Source organism: Aethalodelphis obliquidens, unplaced genomic scaffold (assembly GCF_003676395.1).
Source record: "Aethalodelphis obliquidens isolate GAN/ISIS:26980383/991018 unplaced genomic scaffold, ASM367639v1 scaffold55, whole genome shotgun sequence".
In the NCBI taxonomy this organism is placed as follows: domain Eukaryota; kingdom Metazoa; phylum Chordata; class Mammalia; order Artiodactyla; family Delphinidae; genus Aethalodelphis; species Aethalodelphis obliquidens.
Window position 1 is genome coordinate 12,546,462 of NW_020837999.1, and position 25,396 is coordinate 12,571,857.

General features: G+C 42.0%; 1 protein-coding gene across 1 annotated transcript in view; it reads left to right on the top strand.

Annotated features, from left to right (window-relative positions):
* Nucleotides 1-25,396, top strand: part of ADCY10 (adenylate cyclase 10) — a 92,927-nt gene that overhangs the window by 54,546 nt on the left and 12,985 nt on the right. Inside the window, exons 20-29 of the mRNA XM_027086465.1 lie at nt 69-359; nt 13,090-13,159; nt 13,950-14,181; nt 16,076-16,183; nt 16,691-16,872; nt 20,404-20,560; nt 22,586-22,790; nt 22,869-22,965; nt 23,220-23,335; nt 24,165-24,282. Coding sequence (XP_026942266.1) covers nt 69-359; nt 13,090-13,159; nt 13,950-14,181; nt 16,076-16,183; nt 16,691-16,872; nt 20,404-20,560; nt 22,586-22,790; nt 22,869-22,965; nt 23,220-23,335; nt 24,165-24,282 — 1,576 coding nt within the window. The remainder of the gene's footprint in view (nt 1-68; nt 360-13,089; nt 13,160-13,949; nt 14,182-16,075; nt 16,184-16,690; nt 16,873-20,403; nt 20,561-22,585; nt 22,791-22,868; nt 22,966-23,219; nt 23,336-24,164; nt 24,283-25,396) is intronic.

Below are 25,396 nucleotides of genomic sequence, written 5' to 3' on the forward strand. Positions count from 1 at the left end.
TAAAAGAACTGATCTGTATTTTGTAGCAGGGGCTGACTTATGGCCCACTGCCTTTCTGTCCTCTCTAGCCCATGGTGAAGAGGAAGAGCTCTGTGAGCTGGAAAGTGAGGTGATTGAGTGCCACATCATTCGCTTCTGCAGCCCGATGATGCAGAAAACAGCCTATGAGCTGTGGCTGAAAGACCAGAAGAAAGCCATGCACTTGAAATGTGCCCGCTTTCTGGAAGAAAACGCCCACAGGTGTGACCACTGCCGAAGTGGAGACTTCGTCCCCTTTCACCACTTTGCAGTGGACATCCGGCTCAACACTTTGGACTTGGATACCATTAGGAAGATGGCTAAGTCCCATGGATTTCAAAGTAAACTTTCTTCGTTCCTAATTAGTCCTAACTATAACTGGGGGACGTGGAGACAAGACCTAGAAGAAGTGGGTCTGGACCATGAGGATTTCAAGTCCTCTGCAGGCTCGGGCACCATGAATGATGAGACATGAGCAGTGTAGGTCACCAGGGCAGGAAGTTGGGGAGTATACATGTAGCTGAGTTGGCAGAACCAATCTCACTGTGAGACTGTCAGGGAGGATTCGGGGGTAAGGACTCTGGCAAAATAGGGTGTGACCAGAGCCCAAATTAAAATGTCCAAAGGAATAAAACAGACCCAGCTTCCTTCGCACCAAGGGATGGAATCCAAGGAGGGTAGCGGGTAGGGAGCAGGGTCTGACATGAAGTGGGGGGGGGGAGAGCAAGATCCGAGAGGGAGTGGTGTTTCTTGGCAGATAAAATGTTGTTGCTCTCTGTCTAGTTTGAAACAAGGTTCCAGTGGAAAAAATGTATAAGCGTCAGTGCTAGGAAGATGTCTTCCTTGGAATCAGTTAGATGACACAGAAGACCTCACACCTAATGAGGCCAGAGTGGCCTGTGGCTGCACCAGGATCAACCTGCCCTCCCAGAGTTTGGGAGAGGATGTGTGAGGGTTTCCTATAAATCAGATATAACTCACCTGGGAGAAAAAGCCAGCCTGGCATCATTTTAAGTTGTTCCCAAGAGTACCCCTAGGAGTGTAAGAAGACCCCTAGTAGTGGGCTGCTAGAATAAAACAGGCACCTAGAGGGCAGGTGATGGAGAGCTGAAGAGGATGCATGACTGGATCAGGGGATCTTCAGTGAAGGCTCCCAACACAGGGCCATAGTCAAAGCACCAATGAAAGCATTAATAGGAGAGAGTCAACTGACAGAGATAAGAGAAAAGGGAAAGAATACAGCTAAGTCCCCTATATAGGAACCTTCAAGTTGCGAACTTTCAAAGATGTGAACGTGCGTTCGCATGTCCAGTCATGTAAGTTAGTTCATGTGTCTGGCGTACATTGTCAGGTGTGTGCATCCTCTACAAGTGGTGGTGCTTTTGTGTACTTTACTGTACAGTACTGTATAGAGTACAGTAGTACAGTATCTTTATTACAAGCCCAGGATGTCCAGAAGCAGGCATAAAAGCAGCAGTGATATAGCTGGTACTACTGTACTTTTCAAGGTACTGTGCTGTGAGATTAAAAATGCTTTACTTTTGTGTTTGTTTTTTATGTATTATTTGTGTGAAAAGTATTATAAACTTATTATAGTACAGTACTATACAGATGATTGTGTTAGTTGGGTACCAAGGCTAACTTTGTTGGACTTACGAACAAATTGGACTTGAACGTGTTCTCAGAACGGAACTCATTTGTATGTAGGGGACCTGCTGTATTCCAGACTCTGTGGGATCAGTGAGTCTTATTTTATATACACATTATATATATAAACAAATTATATATAAACTACATATATTATATATGTATGTTTTAATTATTTATTTGGTGAGGGGTAGAATCAGCTGGCAGCTAGCAGACAGTTTAGCCTGAGTAGTTCGTTGGTCTTAAGCAGGCTGGCTAGGGCCACCAAAGGAAACAACTCCAGTTATTTCAGGTTCTCCAATGTTCCTTAACCGTTTGACTTTGGAGCATATGTTACCAGATATCTCTGAGTCATATCTACTGATGTCCTTTCAACAGAACCTCCACCTGAGTGAGGCCAGGGTTTGACTATTTCCCTTATAATTTTTCACCTATTTAAAAGAGTATCAACTAGACATCTTTAAATAAAGACATTTTTTAGATTTCCTGAAAGTTTTACCATAAAAGCAATAGTCCCATGACCTACTGCCCTGCATATGTATGTTCAATATTTCTTCTCAGGGGCAAACATTTTTAACTTAGCTGTTCCCTCTAGTCATTACTTGCATACACTAAGTGGTATGTTAATGCTGCTTTTTTTTTTTTTTTCTTCCGGTACGCGGGCCTCTCACTGTTGTGGCCTCTCCCGTTGCGGAGCACAGGCTCCGGACATGCAGGCTTAGCGGCCATGGCTCACGGGCCTAGCCGCTCCGCGGCATGTGAGATCTTCCCGGACCGGGGCACGAACCCGTGTCCCCTGCATCGGCAGGCGGACTCTCAACCACTGTGCCACCAGGGAAGCCCAATGCTGCTTTTTTAAAAATCAAATTTGACATCATCTGTTTTAGTCTTGCTATGGTAGGTAAGGATTTGAACTCTATTAAGCCACCCTTGGGCACCTCTCCTCCAATATTGTTATAGAATTATCATTAGATAAATCAGTCAAGTATTTACATTATTAAGACTATGAAAATGCTGTCCATTAGAGAACTAAGTAGTAATATACTGTGAATAGATTTCTTTTTTTAATTTTTAAATTTAATTTTATTTATTTTTTATACGGCAGATTCTTATTAGTCATCAGTTTTATACACATCAGTGTATACATGTCAATTCCAATCGCCCAATTCATCACACCACCATCCCCACCCACCTATGGCTTTCCCCCCTTGGTGTCCATATGTTTGTTCTCTACATCTGTGTCTCAACTTCTGCCCTGCAAACCGGTTCACCGGTACCATTTTTCTAGGTTCCACATACATGCGTTAATATACAATATTTGTTTTTCTCTTTCTGACTTATTTCACTCTGTATGACAGTCTCTAGATCCATTCACATCTCAACAAATGACCCAATTTCGTTCCTTTTTATGGCTGAGTAATATTCCATTGTATATATGTACCACAACTTCTTTATCCGTCTGTCGATGGGTGTTAGGTTGCTGCCGTGACCTGGCTATTGTAAAAAATGCTGCAATGAACATTGGGGTGCATGCATCTTTTTGAATTATGGTTTTCTCTGGGTATATGCCCAGTAGTGGGATTGCTGGGTCGTATGGTAGTTCTATTTTTAGTTTTCTAAGGAACTTCCATACTGTTCTCCATAGTGGCTGTATCACCTTACATTCCCACCAACAGTGCAAGAGGGGTCCCTTTTCTCCACACCCTCTCCAGCACTTGTTGTTTGTAGATTTTCTGATGATGCCCATTCTAACTGGTGTGAGATGATACCTCATTGTAGTTTTGATTTGCATTTCTCTAATAATTAGTGATGTTGAGCAGCTTTTCATGTACTTCTTGGCCATCTGTATGTCTTCTTTGGAGAAATGTCTATTTAGGTCTTCTGCCCATTTTTGGATTGGATTGTTTGTTTCTTTAATATTGAGCTGCATGAGCTGTTTATATATTTTGGAGATTAATCCTTTGTCCACTGATTTGTTTGCAGATATTTTCTCCCATTCAGAGTGTTGTCTTTTCATCTTGTGTATGGTTTCCTTTGCTGTGTAAAAGCTTTGAAGTTTCATTAGGTCCCATTTCTTTATTTTTGTTTTGATTTCCATTACTCTAGGAGATAGATTAAAAAATATCTTGCTGTGATTTATGTCAAAGAGTGTTCTTCCTATGTTTTCCTCTAAGAGATTTATAGTATCTGGTCTTACATTTAGGCCTCAAATCCATTTTGAGTTTATTTTTGTGTATGGTGTCAGGGAGTGTTCTAACTTCATTCTTTTACATGTAGCTTCCCAGCACCACTTATTGAAGAGACTGTCTTTTCTCCATTGCATATCCTTGCTTCCTTTGTCATAGATTAGTTGACCATTGGTGTGTGGGTTTATCTCTGGGATTTCTATCTTGTTCCATTGATCTATGTTTCTGTTTTTGTGCCAGTACCATATTGTCCTGATTATTGTAGCTTTGTAGTATAGTCTGAAGTCAAGGAGTCTGATTCTTCCTGGTCCATTTTTTTCCCTCAAGACTGCTTTGGCTATTCAGGGTCTTTTGTGTTTCCATACAAATTTTAAGAGTTTTTGTTCTAGTTCCATAAAAAATGCCATTGGTAATTTGATAGGGATTGCATTGAATCTGTAGATTGCTTTGGGTAGTATAGTCATTTTCACAGTATTGATTCTTCCAATCCAAGAACATGGCATATTTCTCCATCTGTTTGTATCATCTTTAATTTCTTTCATCAGTGTCTTATAGTTTTTAGCATACAGATCTTTCGTCTCCCTAGGTAGGTTTATTCCTAGGTATTTTATTCTTTTTGTTGCAATGGTAAATAGGAGTGTTTCCTTAATTTCTCTTTCAGATTTTTCATCATTAGTGTCTAGGAATGCACGAGATTTCTGTGCATTAATTTTGTATCCTGCAACTTTACCAAATTCATTGGTTAGCTCTAGTAGTTTTCTGGTGGCATTTTTAGGATTCTCTATGTATAGTGTCATGCCATCTGCAAACAGTGTCAGTTTTACTTCTTCTTTTCCAATTTGGATTCCTTTTATTTCCTTTTCTTCTCTGATTGCCATGGCTAGGACTTCCAAAAGTATGTTGAATAATAGTGGTGAGAGTGGACATCCTTGTCTCATTCCTGATCTTAGAGGAGATGCTTTCAGTTTTTCACCATTGAGAATGATGTTTGCTGTGGATTTGTCGTATATGGCCTTTATTATGTTGAGGTAGGTTCCCTCTATGCCCACTTTCTGGAGAGTTTTTATCATAAATGGCTGTTGAATTTTGTCAAAAGCTTTTTCTACATCTATTGAGATGATCATATGGTTTTTATTCTTCAGTTTACTAATATGGTGTATCACATTGATTGATTTGCATATATTGAAGAATCCTTGCGTCCCTGGGATAAATCCCACTTGATCATGGTGTATGATCCTTTTATTGTGTTGTTGGATTCTGTTTGCTAGTATTTTGTTGAGGAATTTTGCGTCTCTCTTTATCAGTGATATTGGTCAGTAATTTTCTTTTTTTGTAGTATCTTTGTCTGGTTTTGGTATCAGGGTAATGGTGGCCTCACAGAATGAGTCTGGGAGTGTTCCTTCCTCTGCAATTTTTGGGAAGAGTTTGAGAAGGATGGGTGTTAGCTCTTCTCTAAATGTTTGATAGAATTCACCTGTGAAGCCATCTGGTCCTGGACTTTTGTTTGTTGGAAGATTTTTAATCACAGCTTCAATTTCATTACTTGTGATTGGTCTCTTCATATTTTCTGTTTCTTCCTGGTTCAGTCTTGGAAGGTTATAGCTTTCTAAGAATTTGTCCATTTCTTCCAGGTTGTCCATTTTATTGTCATAGAGTTGCTTGTAGTAGTCTCTTAGGATGCTTTGTATTTCTGCAGTGTCTGTTGTAACTTCTCATTTTTCATTTTTAATTTTATTGATTTGAGTCCTCTCCCTCTTTTTCTTGATGAGTCTGGCTAATGGTTTATCAGTTTTGTTTATCTTCTCAAAGAACCAGCTTTTAGTTTTATTGATCTTTGCTATTGTTTTCTTTGTTTCTATTTCATTTATTTCTTCTCTGACCTTTATGATTTCTTTCCTTCTGCTAACTTCGGGTTTTGTTTGTTCTTCTTTCTCTAGTTCCTTTAGGTGTAAGGTTAGATTGTTTATTTGAGATTTTTCTTGTTTCTTGAGGTAGGCTTGTATAGCTATAAACTTCCCTCTTAGAACTGCTTTTGCTGCATCCCATAGGTTTTGGATCATTGTGTTTTCATTGTCATTTGTCTCTAGGTATTTTTTGATTTCCTCTCTGATTTCTTCAGTGATCTCTTGGTTATTTAGTAATGTATTGTTTAGCCTCCATGTGTCTGTGTTTTTTACGGGTTTTTCCCCTGTAATTCATTTCTAATCTCATAGCATTGTGGTCAGAAAAGATGCTTGATATGATTTCAATTTTCTTAAATTTACTGAGGCTTGATTTGTGACCCAAGATGTGATCTATCCTAGAGAATGTTCCATGCGCACTTGAGAAGAAAGTGTAATCTGCTGTTTTTGGATGGAATGTCCTATAAATATCAATTAAATCTATCTGGTGTATTGTGTCATTTAAAGCTTGTGTTTCCTTATTTATTTTCATTTTGGATGATCTGTCCATTGGTGTAAGTGAGATGTTAAAGTCTCCCACTATTATTGTGTTACTGTTGATTTCCCCTTTTATGGCTGTTAGCATTTGCCTTATGTACTAAGGTGCTCCTATGTTGGGTGCATAAATATTTACGATTGTTATTTCTTCTTGGATTGATCCCTTGATCATCATGTAGTGTTCTTCCTTGTCTCTTGTAACATTCTTTATTTTAAAGTCTATTTTATCTGATAGGAGTATTGCTACTCCAACTTTCTTTTGATTTCCATTGGCATGGAATATCTTTTTCCATCCCATCACTTTCAGTCTGTATGTGTCCCTAGGTCTGAAGTGGGTCTCTTGTAGACAGCATATATATGGGTCTTGTTTTTGTATCCATTCAGCAAGCCTGTGTCTTTTGGTCGGAGCATTTAATCCATTCACGTTTAAGGTAATTATCGATATGTATGTTCCTATGACCATTTTCTTAATTGTTTTGGGTTTGTTTTTGTAGGTCCTTTTCTTCTCTTGTGTTTCCCACTTAGAGAAGTTCCTTTAGCATTTGTTGTAGAGCTGGTTTGGTGGTGCTGAATTCTCTTAGCTTTTGCTTGTCTGTAAAGATTTTGATTTCTCCATCGAATCTGAATGAGATCCTTGCCAGGTAGAGTAATCTTGGTTGTAGGTTCTTCCCCTTCATCACTTTAAGTATGTCATGCCTCTCCCTTCTGGCTTGTAGAGTTTCTGCTGAGAAATCAGCTGTTAACTTGGTGGGAGTTCCCTTGTATGTTATTTTTTGTTTTTCCTTTGCTGCTTTCAATAATTTTTCTTTGTCTTTAATTTTTGCCAATTTGATTACTGTGTGTCTTGGTGTGTTTCTCCTTGGGTTTATCCTGTATGGGACTCGCTGCGCTTCCTGGACTTGGGTGTCTATTTCCTTTCCATGTTAGGGAAGTTTTCGACTATAATCTCTTCAAATATTTTCTCGGGTCCTTTCTCTCTCTCTTCTCTTTCTGGGACCCTTATAATGCGAATGTTGTTGCGTTTAATGTTGTCCCAGAGGTCTGTTAGCCTGTCTTCATTTCTTTTCATTCTTTTTTCTTTATTCTGTTCCGCAGCAGTGAATTCCACCTTTCTGTCTTCCAGGTCTCTTATCCATTCTTCTGCCTCAGTTATTCTGCTATTGATTCCTTCTAGTGTAGTTTTCATTTCAGTTATTGTAGTGTTTATCTGTTTGTTTGTTCTTTAATTCTTCTAGGTCTTTGTTAAACATTTCTTGCATATTCTGGATCTTTGCCTCCATTCTTTTTGCGAGGTCCTGGATCATCTTCACTATCATTACTCTGAATTCTTTTTCTGGAATGTTGCCCATCTCCACTTCATTTAGTTGTTTTTCTGGGGTTTTATCTTGTTCTTTCATCTGGTACATAGCCCTCTGCCTTTTCATCTTGTCTGTCTTTCTGTGAATATGTTTTTTCTTCCACAGGCTGCAGGATTGTAATTCTTCTTCCTTCTGCTCTCTGCCCTCTGGTGGATGAGGCTATCTAAGAGCCTTGTGTAAGTTTCCTGATGGGAGGGACTGGTGGTGGGTAGAGCTGACTGTTGCTCTGGTGGGCAGAGCTCAGTAAATCTTTAATCCACTTGACTGCTGATGGGTGGGGCTGGGTTCCCTCCCCGTTGGTTGTTTGGCCTGAGGCAACCCAACACTGGAGCCTACCTGGGCTCTTTGGTGGGGGTAATGGCAGACTCTGGGAGGGCTCACACCAAGGAGTATTTCCCAGAACTTCTGCTGCCAGTGCCCTTGTCCCCACAGTGAGCCACAGCCACCCGCCGCCTCTGCAGTAGACCCTCCAACACTAGCAGGTAGGTCTGGTTCAGTCTCCTATGGGGTCACTGCTCCTTCCTCTGGGTCCCAATGCACACACTACTTTGTGTGTGCCCTCCAAGAGATGGGTCTCTGTTTCTCCCAGTCCTGTCAAAGTCCTGAAATCAAATCCCACGAGGCTTCAAAGTCTGATTCTCTAGGAATTCCTCCTCCCGTTGCCAGACCCCCAGGTTGGGAAGCCTGACGTGGGGCTCAGAACCTTCACTCCAGTGGGTGGACTTCTGTGGCATAAGTTTCTCCAGTCTGTGAATCCCCCACCCACCAGTTATGGGATTTGATTTTACTGTGATTGTGCCCCTCCTACCATCTCATTGTGGCTCCTCCTTGTCTTTGGATGGTGGGGTATGTTTTCTGCCGAGTTCCAGTGTCTTCCTGTCGATGATTGTCCAGCAGTTAGTTGTGATTCTGGTGTTCTCACAAGACGGAGTGAGAGCATGTCCTTCTACTCCACCATCTTGGTTCCTCTTCGTGAATAGATTTCTTAACAGAAGTTTATTTTTCCTAGAGTTTCTAGGAAACTTTTTTTTTGCCATGTCTTCTTTATAATATCCTGCTTCAATCTTGGCTGGACAGTCTGTCCATTACCCCTGAATCTCCCAAAGTGTGAGGTATGCTTTTATTTTAATAATTATTTTTATTTTATTTTATTTTATTTTTGGCTGCATTGGGTCTTTGTTGCTGCATGCAGGCCTTCTCTAGTTGCGGCGAGTGGGTCTACTCTTTGTTGCAGTGCATTGGTTTCTCATTGTGGTGGCTTCTCTTGTTGCGGAGCACTGGCTTTAGAGTGCAGGCTCAGTAGTTGTGGCTCACGGGCTTAGTTGCTCTACGGCGTGTGGGATCTTCCTGGACCAGGGCTCAAACCCGTGTCCCCTGCATTGGCAGGCAGATTCTTAACCACTGTACCACCAGGGAAGTCCATGAGGTATGCTTTTAAGAAATGCTGGAGGGGCTTCCCTGGTGGCGCAGTGGTTGAGAGTCTGCCTGCAGATGCAGGGGACACGAGTTCGTGCCCCAGTCCAGGAAGATCCCACATGCTGCAGAGTGGTTAGGCCTGTGAGCCATGGCCGCTGAGCCTGCGCATCCGGAGCCTGCGCTCTGCAACGGGAGAGGCCACAACAGTGAGAGGCCCGCATACCGCAAAAAAAAAAAAAAAAAAGGTTGGAGAAGGACATATCATAAGAGGTTCAAGGACACAGCATTAGCTATGAATCAGATAGTGAGGAAGTTGATTTTCTTTTCAATTCTCTATCAATCCTCATGTCCTTCCTAAAAACTTATCTGACTTTTGATCCATTCCAAGGATCAACAGCCCATGGGCTCCCTTCTGGGCTCTTTCGTTCCACTTGCTCCATCTAATTCTTCAGGGAGCACTCCTCTCATTCCTTGATCTTCTTGACATGTGCTGAAATCTCATTTAATGTTTCATTTACTCATTCATCAAATATTTATTGGGTTTCTGATATGTGTCAAACAGTGCTCTAGGCACCTTAGATGCATCAGGGAACAAAACAGCATTCTGTTGCGGAGAAGCAGACAATGGAGAGAAAACATTAACAAACAAGTAAATTCTGTAGTATGTGTAAGTGATCCCAAGGAGAAAACCAGAAGAGAATGTTGGGTAGGGCAAGGGAGATGAGGAGTGCAGAGTCGTTAGGGTAGCCCTCAGTGAGAGGTAAGATTCATGGAAAGGCAAAGGAAATGAGGGATTTTATTGTATGGATGGCTGGGGAAGAGCATTCTAGGCAGAGGGGAGGGCCAGGGTCATGGCCCTAAGATAGGAATTGACCCCTTCCATTCTGTATATTGTGAGTTTATGCTTTTAAAAATTATTTTATTCTTGTTTTAATGGGGTAAAATGTGCTGGTCAGGAGATAAATAAAAGAGGTCAGTTTTTCATCTTGAACTTGAAGTCTTATTTCTGAGTCTTTGAAACCACAGGTGAGCAAGTACTCTCTTTGCTTTTCTCCTTTATTCTGAGAACCTACAAGCATTCCGTATGTTTCTTTTCTTTTGATTTTTACAGATCCTCTTTGAAGTAGGGAACTTTTAATATATTTCCTTCATAAATGAAGAAAATTGAGACCTAAAAATAATATGATTCACCCAAGGGTTGAATGATATGACAAAAATCATATCTCATATATCCTGACTTTATTTGCTTTATTTAGCCAATATTGCTTTTTGCCACATCTCATTCTATCACTATTACAATTTGAAATATAAAACAAAACATATAGGATGTTGAAGAAGGAATAGCATTGATTAGAATTAGTATTGGCTGCATATAACAAGGACCCAGCTAGAGTGGCTTAAATTTATTATTAAATGTATTTCTCTCTATGTAAAATGCTTGTCTCATCACTGGGACTGGTTTGGTGTCTTCATGATCATCAGAGATCCTTGGTTCAAAATAGTAGCTGGAGTTCCAGCCATCATGTTCACATTTAACACTAGAAGGAGGAGAAAAGAAACCAAAAAATGAAAGGGATACCCCTTCCTTTTTCAGTAGTTTTCTAGAATTCTTCCTACCCAATACTCCCCTTATATCTCAAGGACCAATACAATACAATACAATAGTCACATGGCTATATATCCAGTTGCAAGGGAGGTTGGAAAATGTAGCTTCCCCAAGTAAAATTGAGTTCTATTACTAAGGAGAAAAGGGACAATGGAAGTTGAGATAGGAAACAAGCAGTTTCTGCCACTGAGATCTGAATCATTTTTTTAAAATTATTATTTCATTTATTTATTTTTGGCTGCATTGGGTCTTCATTGCTGTGCATGGGCTTTTGTGTTTGTTTGTTTTTTTGTTTCTAGTTGTGGCGAGGGGGGCTACTCTTCATTGCGGTGCGTGGGCTTCTCATTGCAGTGGCTTCTCTCATTGCGGTGGCTTCTCTCATTGCGGTGGCTTCTCTTGTTGTGGAGCATGGGGTCTAGAGCTCAGGCTCAGTAGTTGTGACACATGGGCTTAGTTGCTCTACGGCATGTAGGATCTTCCTGGACCAGGGCTCGAACCCGTGTCCCCTGCATTGGCAGGTGGATTCTTAATTACTGCGCTGCCAGGGAAGTCCTGAATCATGTTTTTAAAAACTTACTTTGCCTTCATTTTAGAAAACAGATTGAAGAGGATAGGAATAGGAGGGAGATCAGTTTTTCACACTTGTCTAGATGAAATTTGGTGATGGACTAGGGTGGTGCTCTAGAGAAGATTGACAGAAGAAGATGGATTCAGATATGTATTGGAGTAGACATAATGGGACTTTCTGATGGACTGAATGGGGATAGGGGTGAGGGAAAGAAAAGAATCAAGGACGTTGTCTAGGTTTTTGCCTTGAGGAGATGAATATGGCAGTGATGCCTTGAGAAATGAATACGGCAGTGATGCTTACTAAGACAGGCGAAACGTTGGTGGATGTAGGTTTATGGAAAAGAGATTCAAGAGTTCTGTTTAGATCATTTTAATTTTGCAATTAGGCATCCACGTGGTAGCTGCCAAGGAGACACTTGGATGTATGAGTCGGTAGGTAAGGGTTGATGTCAGGTCTTAAAGATGTAAAACCAAAAGTCATTGTCATATGGGTAGAATTTAAAGTCATGGGCAGGTGAAATTATCTAGGGAGAAATTTGGATGGAGGAAAGAGCCCACAGTCAAACTGAGGCTTACCAAAATTTGGAACATTGATAGAGGAGTAGGAGCCAGTAAAGCGAGCAGCCAATGAGGGAGGGAAACAAGGGAATGGGTATTATGAAAGCCGGTGAAAAAAAGGAAGTGGTCAGTTATCGAAAATGCTGCCAAGAGGTGTAATAAGATGCAGACAAAGATGTAACCTTTGGATTTGGCAACTTGGTTGTCACTGGTAACCCTGACAAGAAAGTTTTAGAGCAATAGGAGGATAAAGGCATAATTCAATTTATTCAGCCTCTAGTCTACTAGAGATAAACTAGACAGCAGACTAGGAGAGGTGGGCAAATTAATCCTTATACAGTGTGATAAAGGATGATGATAGAGGTCTGCATGGGGTCAATGGGCACACACAAGTTGAGGCACTAATTCTATGGGGCAAGGGCACAGAAAGCTTTCAGAAGAAGGTGATAAGTATCAATAGATGCTGAAACTGAATTTTGTAAATTAAAAGATCTGTGGAGTCATGCATTCACCTTGGAGTCAGGAGACTTCCATCACGAACAGATATATGATCTGAGACAAGTCCCTTCCCCTCTTTAGGATTCTTGCTTCTCCCTGAATGGAGAAGTGGCTAGATTTCAACAATCCTCATTTGTTTTCTGTTTTAAGATCATTATGGAATTTTCTAACCTATTGAAGTCTAGATAGACTGAAGGTTTCAAATTCAAGGCTCTCAGCCCTTAAGTTAGCCCTTTGGGGTATTCCATTAATTGTCTGTATGTCTCCATTAGAAGCTGACATCGCTTTCTTCAGCATCATTAATTCATAGTTTGAATTACTGCAGGGTGAATTAGTTAGGATAATGTTATCATCTAAAACAAACCCCAGCATTTCAGTGGGTTAACACCGTCGAATGACAGTTTTTTTTCTGCCCAGGTAATGATCCAATGAGAATGTTGTCCAATAGCCTTGAACACAGTCAGTCAGGGACCCAGCCTCCCTGACTACGTTGTAGATTTGCTATCCCTTATATCCCCACAGTTAATTTGTTTTCCTGTGGAAGGAGAAGGTAGTGAAGATATCTAACCATCTCAATTCAGAGGTGACATATATTACTTCTGATGGAATCCCATTTTCAAAGTAAACACATGTGTTCACTTAAGATGCATTGGGGACTGGAAAATGTAGATCCTGGCTGGGCAACAACAACTTTGTCGTGGAAGGGGAACAGGAAGCTTCAGCGGACACCGGACATCTCTGCCACATGAACATTTCAATGACCCATACAACTCACTTGTTTGTTTATTTTCCAGCTGAAGAAGAGATCACCTTTTCCAGAATAGAGACTTCTAAGAGATCTGCAATATTTTCTGAAAATCTCAGGTACAGGCTTCTGTAATTGTTTAGGAGGTAGAGCTGAACAACTGGCATTAAATTCAGAACACTGTTAGAATCACTTGTCTGGCCAGTACTCTGGGTCTTTTAGGCACAAATCAGAGGGTGTGTGTGGTGAGTTTGGTCAGTAGTTATGTAATGGAGCGGGAACCTATGGGCCCTTCCCAGGGCAGACCCCCTCCCCCATATCCTCTGCTGTAGCTCCTCTTTGGGTTTTTTTGTTTTGTTTTGTTTTAAATATTTATTTACATATTTCGTTGCGCTGGGTCTTAGTTACGACAGGCGGGCTCCTCAGTTGTGGCATGTGGGATCTTTTGTTGAGGCAAGCAGGCTCTTCGTTGTGGTGTGCGGGCTTCTCTCTAGTTGTGGCACACAGGCTCCAGAGCATATGGGCTCAGTAGTTGCAGCATATAGGCTCCTTAGTTGTGACAGGTGGGCTCCTTAGTTATGGCTCACCAGCTCCTTAGTTGCAGCATGCATGCATGTGGGATCTAGCTTCCTGGTCAGGGATCGAAACCGGACCCCCTGCAATAGGAGTGCAGAGTCTTAACCACTGTGCCATCAGGGAAGTCCCTGTAGCTCCTCTTTGAAGTACCTAGATAATAGTATCTGATGCACACTTCCTGAGTTGTTTTACAGATGCTAAAACCACCACCAAGTGGAAGAAATCTACATTAGATTTTCTTATCTTGCTGTTTTGTTTTTGAAGATATCTTCATATCAAACACTATACTGTATCTATAAATTATTACTCCTATTTATTTCTGCATTTGGACAGTTCTGAAGAAATAAGAGAAAAGATCTTGAGTTTCTTTGACATCATTATATCAAAGATGAGGACATCTGAGAATGACATCATCCCTCTGGAATCTTGCCAGTGTGAGGAAATCTTAGAGATTGTCATCATGCCTCTGGCTCACCATTTTCTGGCTTTGGGAGAAAACAACAAAGCCTTATATTACTTCCTAGAACTTGCGTCTGCTTATCTCATCTTGGGTGATAATTATATGGTAAGGTGTTTCTGCCCAGATCCCCTCCACCTTTGAGACAGACCTACAGCCCACAGGACCAGAAAGAAAGCTCTAGTGCTTTTTTTTATTATTATTATTACTTCATGTTCTTGATTCTGAGCAGCACCCGCTTCTTTGAAAATCAAATTGCTCAGAAAGGAAATGAGCTGAGATTGTGAAAAAGTCAGAACAAACCACAGCTACCATTATACATCATTTAAAATACTGCCGTCATTAGAAACTTGCTTTGAACTGTCTACCTGCATGGGACCCTGGTTTCAACTCTTCAGTTTCAGTAGTGTCTTCCTCAGTAATGTCCCAGCCGCATTTGCTCTCCATCTTCCCCAAGTATCTGTCAGCACAAATACCTGTAGGTCTTTGAATAAGCAGAAATCTAGTTTTAGTCTTGTGATCCCTGAAGGGGCTCACTCACTTTGGTCTTCATGTAACTTGTGCTAAATTATCATACATACCTTTAGGCCACCAAAGCCCTAGTGACTATTTCTCTAGGATAATTGTAAATAACCTTCCAGGGCAATATGCCCTTAGAAATGTGGGGATTTGATACATATGATGAAATAAAAGAATTTATTGTTAAGTAAGTTGGGAAGTGCTGAGCTGAATAAAGCTAAATAGATTTTTGTACTACAATATTTCAGGGTCTTAATACGCCTAGATCCATAGAAATCTCCCAGAGGGTTGGGCTAGGACTGAGACATAGTTTTTCTCTCAAACTTATTTGACCTTAGACCACTTTTCATAGAGCAGCTGGCTGACTAAGCTTCCACGAACTCACTTGAGGAAATGCCTTTCTGGGCAGAGCCTCCCACACCCGAGTAGCCATGGCTGCCACCCTTTATGCCTGCACTTGTGGACGGTTTCAGATTTTATATTTGTGGCCTAATTAAACTCCACACCTTAGATTTATATAAAATTTTAAAATTAAACCATTAAAAATGTCAGTAAGCTGTGGTTCTCTCAAATATTTATGAACAAAAGGCTCCTGTGCATATTTTATACACATAGGTGAAGAAGGCAGTGATGCGGCCAGTGAGTACCAGGAAGAGAAGGTTTAGGCAGCCTTGGGGGCTAACTTGCTAAACCTGTGCTCACCCTCATCTCATTATCCACGGAGTGACAAATGCTCAGGAAAACAATGATTGGAAGCAGAGCCCCAGTGCAGGGTCCCAAAATGTGCCATTTGCTTCCCCGTCTCCCAGCAAAGAAACCTTGTCTCCCTCTTTCTGCATCCAACACCTACGCCTTAGGCTGCATGAGACTTGGGGACAGGGCCTCACCTTATTTTACTCTTCAAGTCTGACCTTGCCTTGGTGTTTACAAGTGCCAAGACTCTCTTCACGATTTCATAGGACGTTGAAGACGAAGGGAGGAAGGTTGCTCAGGGCCTTACCTTCCTCTTCCACTTCCCAACGATGGCCCTGGCAAAAGAAATGGGAGTGGCTCCTAACTCATTCCAAAAGTAGAGACTGGCTTGTCATAGATGTGAGGATGCTCTCAGGAGCCATGAGTACACTATTGGAAATAGGGAGGTTGGTGATGGAATTACTCAAAGAGGGAAATTGCCCTGGGGAAAACTTCAGGTAAGGTGACTTACATGACAACATGAGGAAAGGAGGAGGTTTCTAGATTCATCCTCTAGAATGAGATTCAGTAGATCAAGAGGAATATGAAGGTGACCCATATCTTCAGCAGGAACTTTCCCCACCCTTTCTATCTAGAGTTTGAAGGACTCTGGTCAGGAGCTGAAGGAAGAGATGGAGGTGGGAGCTGGGTGGTCCTGTTTCTCTTCCTTCAGTAGAGTCTGGGGCAATGGCCCCTCCTTGGTCCCAATCCCTGATGACTCAATACCTTCTACTCCTTGTGCTGGTTGCAGGCTTACATATATTTGAATGAGGGAGAGAGGTTGCTGAAAATTCTCAAGAAGGAAAAATCTTGGAGTAAGACTTTTGAGTGGACTACCTTTTTTACCCTCAAAGGTCAGGTAAGAAACCATTAGAAACGCGGTTCATCTGTTCTTTATCACTGGGGCTTTACGTAGAAGAAGTAGTAGAAGTCATCCCTATACTTTCTACATCCTCCTCCCATCCTCTGCCACAGATCTTTCCCAAGACTCCAGAACCCCAAGCCCCGGGCCTCAAACCTCCTCACCATCACTTGTCTGCAGCAAGATCTTCTTTAGCCTCTCGGTTGACAGCTTTATGAATTGTTTTTCTAACAACCTCCCAAAATGGACAGGAATGGGTAAACATTTTCTCAGAGGTAGATGATGAACAATGAGGATGCAAAGTCCTAGTCATTCAACCATCCTTCCACAGATACATCCAAGAAACATTTCCGATTGTGCCAGGCCCTGGGAGATCTTGTTCCTGGGCCTTAACTGACCTTTTTTGGATAAGAGTCCTTAACTATGTATTTTCGGAACATACCAACCAAGCCTAGAATCACTGCTTTTCTTCTTTTCCTTTCTTCCCCTTTCTTCTCCTTGTAGGTCTGTTTCAACATGGGCCAGATGGTGCTTGCCAAGAAAATGCTGAGGAAGGCCTTGAAGCTCCTCAATCGAATCTTTCCTTACAACTTAATCTCCTTGTTTCTCCAGATTCATGTTGAAAAAAACAGACACTTTCATTATGTGAATCAGAATCAGCAGGCCCAAGAGAGCTCACCTCCAGGGTAAGGAAGGAGCTGGGGAGAGCTGGGTGTCTCATCTCACTCCCCAGAGGAGAGAGACCTACACATAGTCCAACAGTCAGCCCCCAAAGCCTGGGCCTCTAGCGGGCGCAAGGAGTCCTGGTGGCTCGCTGGTGTGGGAGGGGATGTGTGGGAGCGGGGCTGCCAGGCCAGGGCTGGGTTGCCTCAGAACAACTTAACAGGCAGCTTTTGCCAAAGGGAGTTCAGGTGACAAAACCTTAAGGGAGTCCTTTGCAAGGTGAGCTCCAGTGCCCCTCCCCACTCATCTTACCCACTAACCCCTCTGGCCATCCATGTTCCAATGGGAATCTGCACCACCTGTTCCTAGAGCCTCAGTCACAAGTCCTCTTCCAATTCAGTGCTAAAACCGTGGGTATTGTCCCTGCCCCCCCAAAAAATGGCAGGTCCTGAAGACATCTGCCAAAAGACAAAACAGCCCACCCATTTTTTAACTCTATATAGATACGTGGGTTACATGGGGTATCCATCGGTCAAGATTATACCATTAAGATATGTACATTTCAATGTACGTAAATTTTATCTATAAAAGAACTACAAAAAATAATGAGGTGGGGTAGGAGAAGGAAACAGAGTAGAAGGACAGATGTAATAAGAATGTTGATAGTTGCTGAAGCTGAATGCTGGGTACATGTGGCTCATTATATTTTCCTGTTTTACTGTGTGTGCATGTTTGAAATGTTCCACAATAAAAGTTTAAAAAATGTATTCCCCCTACCTAGCAATTCATACCAAGAGAAATGCCACCTAGTTGGGGATCTGGAGAGCTGGCAGTAGATCTCTTCCATCTTGGGAGAGGCCAGCTGCAATATTCCCACAGGTTCTGCCTGAGATACAAGTATCTATTTCTATGGCAAATTGCTGCAATTCTTTGGCAATCCCACCAAAAACTGCCTTCCCCAGTTTCCTGAAAGTGTTCCCTTGACTATGGGGGAGGCTGGGATGGAAATGAGGTGCAGCTGAGCTCCTTTGCAGGCTGGGGACAGGCTTCTGAGAATCTAAGCCTGCTGCTTCAGGAGACACCAGGAGGGGGAGGGGCGGGGAGAAGTTTAGCAGAGATCTCTCGGAGAGGTAAGAGAGAATTGGAGTTTGGGTTCACACAGAGGGTTGCCAGATGAAATAAAGGATGCCTAGTTGAATTTAAAGTTCAGATCAATAATAAATGATTTTTTTTTAGTACACCTTATATCACACAAGATATTTAGGACATATGCATTCTAAAAGAATTGTTTTGAAATTCAGATTTAACTTGGCATCCCATATTTTCATTCCCTAAATCTGACAAGCCTAATGTACAGCCACATTTTGTAAAAGGAATAAGAAGTACCTGCACAAGAGGAGAAGGTGAAAAAGTGATATCAGGAAGAAACTACAGAACAATTGGCTTAAAATGCTGTCCAGTCAAAAGGTTCTCATCTCAAAAATAAGGACGTTAAGAAACAATATTTAGGGGCTTCCCTGGTGGCTCAGTGGTTGAGAGTCCGCCTGCCGATGCTGGGGACACGGGTTTGTGCCCCGGTCCAGGAGGATCCCATGTGCCGCGGAGCGGCTGGGCCCGTGAGCCATGGCCGCTGAGCCTGCGCGTCTGGAGCCTGTGCTCCGCAACGGGAGAGGCCACAAGAGTGAGAGGCCTGCGTACCGCAAAAAAAAAAAAAAAAAAAAAAAAAAGAAACAATATTTAATGTCAGAATTTCTACAGCTTCATGAACTCCCTATGTTATAAGGGATTTTACCTTCTCCATGTTTCCTTAGAAACTTTAAAAAAAATAATTTCCACAACAGAATGAATGTCATCAATGTCTAAACTGAAAGTACCTGGAATTCTTCTTTAAGAATCTCTAGTAGGATATCTTCCTTTCTTCTCATCTTTATTTAAAAATCTGCTTTTTTTTTTTTTTTTTGCGGTACACGGGCCTCTCACTGTTGTGGCCCCTCCCATTGCGGAGCACAGGCTCCGGATGCGCAGGTTCAGCGGCCATGGCTCACGGGCCCAGCCGCTCCACGGCATGTGGGATCTTCCCTGACCGGGGCACGAACCCGCGTCCCTTGCATCGGCAGGCAGACTCTCAACCACTGCGCCACCAAGGAAGCCCTAAAATCTGCTTTTTGATAGTTATTTCTAGTTATATTTTGTTTTCTTGGCTTTGTTAAATTACTAATATTGCAGCCAATTTAGGATCCCATTTTTATCACAAATAGAGAAGATTGGGGACTACTTTACCAGTTAAATGACTTGTGGATGCTGAGGCTGAGACCCCAAACATTCTCGGTATGTGGTCAGCCATCCTTCCCTTGAATAATTCCAGCACAGGAAGTTCACCATCTCCTGCGACATTCCACTCCGTTGTCAGAATGTGTTTTAGTCTGTTTGGACTGCTGTGACAAATTACCACAGGCCGGGTGGCTTATTAACAGCAGAAGTTTATTGCTCACAGTTCTGGAGGCTGGAAGTCTGAGGTCCTAGTGCCAGCGTGGCTGGGCCAGGGCCCTCTTCAGGGTCACAGGCTTCTTCTCGTATCCTCACATGGTGGAAAGGGACCGGGAACTCTGTGGAGTCTCTTTTATAAGAGCTCTAATCCCGGTCATGAAGGCTCCACCCTCATGACCTTATCATGTCCTAAAGACCCCACCTACTCTTACCGTCACTTTGGGGAGTTAGAATTCAACTTATGAATTTTGGGGGATGCATTCAGACCGCAGCAGAATGGGATTGTTTAAAAGGCTCATTTCCTTTGTTGGGCTGAGACCTAGTTCCTGACAACCATGTGGAACAGAGGAAATGACACACTGGACTGGCCGGGCTGGAGGTGGCCAAGGCTGGAGTCCTGGCACCATCACATTCTAGCTATGTGACTTTGACTTAATTACTTAACCTGTCTGAGTCTCACCTTCCGCTCATGTAAAATGGGGTTAATTATTCCTTCCTTTCTTACGGGGTTGTCATCAGTCTCAAATGTGATAAAATGATATAAATGTGCTTTTTAAATAATTTCATTTAAATGGCAATGAACTGACAGGGGACAGGTGAGTTACATCAATTACCTTAATTAATCATCACAAAGTAGGTATTATGGTCCCCATTGTCCGGTGGAAAAATTGTGCTTCATAAAGATTCATGCACATGTACAAGAAGATCCTACTGTATAGCAGGAGGAACTATATTCAATATCCTGTGATAAACCATAATGGAAAAGAATATTTTTAAAAACTAATGTATCCATATACATATGTATAACGGAATCACTTTGCTGTACAGCAGAAATTAACACAACATTGTAAATCAACTATGTGTCGATAAAAAAATACTTTGTGCTGAAACTGAAAAAAAAAGACAATTAACGTGCATGTTAATTTCCACGTAAAGGAAACAGGCCTCAAACTCAAGTCTGTTTTGACCCCCAAGCCAGTAGTGAGGACTCTGCCCCTGCGCTTCCCTCAGGCATGCTGGTGGCGATACCTTCTTCTTATGTCCCATGTGTGTACTTTATCTAATAGGAAGAAGAGGCTGGCGCAACTTTACCAGCAAACCACTTGCTTCTCCTTACTGTGGCAGATCTATAGCTTAAATTATTTTTTTCACTACAAGTATTATTGCCACCTGGCAGCTCTGATGCAAGTGAATACTGCCCTGGAAACTCAAGATGATTTCCAGGTAGGGTATTTTTGTAGCTGCTTTTTACGTTTCTGAATCTCATTTGGAGAGAAAAGCCTAGTGAAAGCCAATCAAAATTCAAAATCATGAAGATTTAATAAAAACCTTCCAGACTAGATTGTTCCGCTGAGGCTAGCAGTTGTCAAACACTTTGGTGCCAGGATCCCCTTATACTCCTAATAATTGAGGACCTCAAATAGCTTTTTATATGGGTTTATATATTTATATTTTTTATATGGGATCATATATTTTTATGGGGTATATCTATTGATACTGTCATATAAGAAACAAAAACTGAGATACTTCAAAAATATTTTTTAGAGAAAATAAACCCATGACATATGAACATAATTAACATTTTCACTGAAAAAACTTTATTTCCCCAAACAAAAAATTTTGTGAGAAGAATGGCATGTATTACATTTTTGCAAATACCTTAATGTCTGACTTCACAGAGACAGCTAGATTCTCAATCTGCTTCTCCTTTCACTTCCTTGTAATGTCACATAACTCTCTCTTGGAAAACTCCACATTGTACTTGTAAGAGAATGAGGGTGAAAAAGGAAAATGTAACAGGATAATTCTTTTAAAAAGATAAAATCATTCCCTGGCGGTCCAGAGGTTAGGATTCTGTGCTCTCACTGCCGAGGGCCCGAGTTCAATCCCTGGTCAGGGAACGAAAATCCCACAAGCTGCACAGCATGGCCAAAAAAAAGTAAAAGTAGAAGAACACCCATCAAAGATGTTATTGAGCTCATTAAAGTTAGTGAGAGAACTAGTAAGATGTTACAACTGGTTCCCAGGGGAATTTAATTTATGAATGTATACAAAACTAGTCACAGGGCAAGAATAGAATCACTTGTATTCCACTGAACATTTCTATTTCTATGAAAAAGAATCATTTACATTATTACCAGTTTCCCAAAGGCAGTGAAAGGCAGAGATATAACCTTGATGAGTGAGCTAGACAGGACACCCACTGAATTTTTTTGTTTTGGCCCATTTCAAGTTCTTTCACTGTTTTTCCTGAAAAACTGCTACACACAAAACAAATGGTCCACAAAACATTCTCCCTTCTTTCTGAAGGTTTTACCATGCATTGTTATCATTAACCAGTCTTTTGCTATTAAACTTAAATGGCCAGTTGAAACAAACAGTTTTAAGACTGTTCTTCCACCACTGGTTAAGACTGGGGTGGCAGGTATTGGGAATAACATTCATTTAGCCTTCTGGGCTTTCTGGGAAGACTTGGTGACCTTGCCAACCCCAGCTGCCTTCTCGTCCACTGCTTTGATGACATCCACAGCAACTGTCTGTCTCCTGTCACGAACAGCAAAACGGCCCAGAGGAGGATAGTCAGAGAAGCTCTTAACACACATGGGTTTGCCAGGAACCATATCAACAATGACAGCATCACCAGATTGAAGAGTTGTTTAAAGAGTAACCAACTTCTCTTCAATCTCCCTGTTAAGTTTAGAACTAGAGTCCTTAACATTATTTTTGAAAGCAAACAAAACCAAACCAACCTTCCTTTATTGTTAAACAACAAAAGCAATACATGCTTGTTATAACAATAAATTAAACCTCACAGAAATGCATAAAGTAAAAAGTCCCTCAAATCTCTACTCCAACTGCAACAAATAGGTAACTGCTTTTTACAGTTACCCATTTGGTAGTTTGGAATGAATCCTTCCAGGCTTTTTGGTATGCAGTCATATATCCACACATATAAGCTATTGCTTTTATTTTTCACAAAAGTTAAAATTCATATATTTTGTTTAAGGACGCTGTGTAGGCAAAAGGGGCCATTGAGCTTGTCCTGGATCATGCATTAAATAGGTGGCAGAAACTCAGCTTAATTTCTGTATCTAAGCCTATGGTTTTGCCAAATGTCCAGCTCCATTCCCAAGCTTAATAAATCCATGTTTACTGGCAGATGATTGGTGATATCCTGGGCTTTCTGCTTCGGGTTCCATCCCAGTCTTGCCCCGTCTCTCCTCTTCTCCTCCACTGCTGCCATTTCAGATCATTAAGGCCTACCTGGACTATTCACTGTACCACCATCTAGCCGGCTACCAGGGCGTGTGGTTCAAATATGAGGTCATGACCATGGAGCACATCTTCAACCTCCCCCTGAAACGCGAGGGCGTTGAAATCATGACCTACGTGGCCGATACACTTGGCTATATCAAGCTCCTAATGGGTCACTTGGACTTGGCCATTGACTTAGGTAAGCCCTGGTTGGTCAAGAAAGAACTTGCAGATACAGGTAATGCCCAGAAATATACTGGAATTGTTTTCTTCCCAGGCTCTCGAGCCCACAAGATGTGGTCATTGCTTCATAATCCCAACAAACACTATCTGGTCCTCTGCTGGCTTTGTAAATCCCTCTTCTTGAAAAACAGGTATTTATCTCAAGGCATTTTCCAAACCAGGACCAGAGGCACAGGCCAACTTGGCCTGACTCTGGCCACCCGATAGAGAGGTCCAGGAAAGAACAGTTTGAACAGAGAGCCAACTTGAGATTTAGGAGTGGGTTTGAAGTCTGTTGAAGAATCGTATTTGGTCCTGAATGGCTGGGCAGGACTGAGACTAGGACTGAACTTCCTTCTCTCCGCACACACTATTTTTTAATTCTACCACCTTTTCTTATCCATAGATACAAGCAACTGATCCAGGTGCTGGGGTGGCTGTGGGATCTTTCTGTAGCAGAAGAGCATATCTTCAGCAAGGCATTTTTCTACTTTGTCTGCCTGGACATCATGCTTTATTCTGGTGAGCATGGCCTTGGAATTTATAAGAAACTGGGGGAATAACACTTGCGTTGGTGTGGTGTGGCAGGTGACAGGGCTGGGGCTTTGAGACCACTGGGTTTCTGGCTAGAAGGTGCGAGGATTGCAAGGGACCAACAAGCAAGAGAATTTAGAATTTAAGCTGCCAGTTAAAGCGTCAGATCATTTGTCACACAAGTGATAGAGACTGACAGGATCTTACTATGTGGCTTCTACTAGGGCATTTAATTTTTAGCAGGATAGACTTAGAGACTTCCTGCTTGAAAATGAAGGGTAGGGCTGCTAATGGTGAGGTGAGGGTTCCAGGCACTGGCAGCTGTTAGTGATTTGGAAAACAAGTTCTTTCCTGATAGTCTTCATGTTACACCAGGTAGGCAGGCCTCAGTGTACATACTAAACCAGAGGGGCCAAACTGGGCATTCTTTTTCCCAGCCATGTTTTCACCGAGGGATGTGGATATTGCTGCCAGCAAGGGAAGTGTGAACGCGAAGACTGAGAAGTCCCAGGCTGCACTGAGGCTGATTCCTTGGGCTCAAGCAGGGAGGGTTGGTTTAAACCCCACTCCTGCCTAGTTGATATTATGGACTTGTATCTTATACACATAAACTTCCACAAAAGCAGGGGCTCAGCAAACAGGGCAGTGCAGTCACCTGGTTGTTGTAATCCGTGGGATCCTTTGGATTCATAAAATAATCAGAGACCGAGGCCTGTCCTCACAGTGGGAAATTCTCCTGGGAGCTATTAGGCCAGAAAGACGATACCCCTCCACCCCTAATCTACCAGCCAAGCTCTCCTGTTTCTCTCTTTTTTAGGCTTTGTTTATAGGTCATTTGAAGAATGTTTGGAATTCATACACCAAAACGAAGACAACAGAATACTGAAGTTCCAAAATGGAATCCTCCTGGGACTTTACTCCTGTATCGCTATCTGGTAACAATGTGTTGCATACCACTGAATTCCCACATTTGAAAATGTTGAATCCTGGAAGAGTTCTATGAGATTTGACAAAAGGAAAGGAAAGAAAGAGAAAGTACTTTTAATTTATACCCAAGACAGATTGAAAGTGACAGGGCAGATTTATACTGAAAAACACCTTGGGGATCACCTAGTTCATCCCGCTCAGCTGAGGCCAGTAAAGCGATGCCACTTCAATTGTACTCAATGCAACAAGCATTTATTGCGTACATAGCGTGCAGTATTAATACAGAGATGAATAAGAAAAGAGTACTTGCTTCTGAGAAGTGTTGGGGGTTTGAGGGAGACTAATAAATAGCACTGCTTACCCCCTCCCCACCCCCAAGATGGAATCATAATCATTGTTAATAGAGCCGATGTTGGAGGATATGGCTTGTACCTGCAGGCAAGTGAGCTTCCTAATATTGAACCCCAGGATTAGACTTACCCATCAGCAGCAGGCAGTTCTAGAAAACTCCACCCCCTCCCCACCCCATTGAGGCAGGAAGTACCATGCTCCCCGTGGGTCTCACTGGCTCTCAAGATGGAAGAGAGCTACACCTGCCTAATTTCTGTCCCAAAGTCACCAGCCTACTAAGTCACCCCTTGTCATTGGAGGAGTGAGTGAGGCAGGGAAAGAAATGTGGAGCTTTGCACCAGTGGAGCTCCCTCACATGGAAGGAAACTTCAGGAGGGTGGAAGAAGCAGGCTTCCTGCATCTCCATTAACCCATTGAGCATGAGGCTTAATCTCTTTAACCCATTACATTTTTTAAACTCAATAAGCCTGTAGCTATGGCTTTAGCTTCAAGGAAGTAGATGGACAGTGAGGCTCCAGAACATTAAATAACTTACTTCCACAGCCATCCCCAAGACTGAAAGTCATTCCCTATTCCACTTCCCATCTCAAATTATATATGCAGTCATGTGGTCCAGTATCTAAAGATTCTGTGATGAGATTTAAATGATAATACGAAGACATTCCTATGTAAAGTGCCACAAACTAGAGCAGTTTCAAATCTGAATAGAAATCTCCTCTTATTATAAAACTCATTGGGAGAAATTAAAATCCAAAAAATCAATTACCCTGG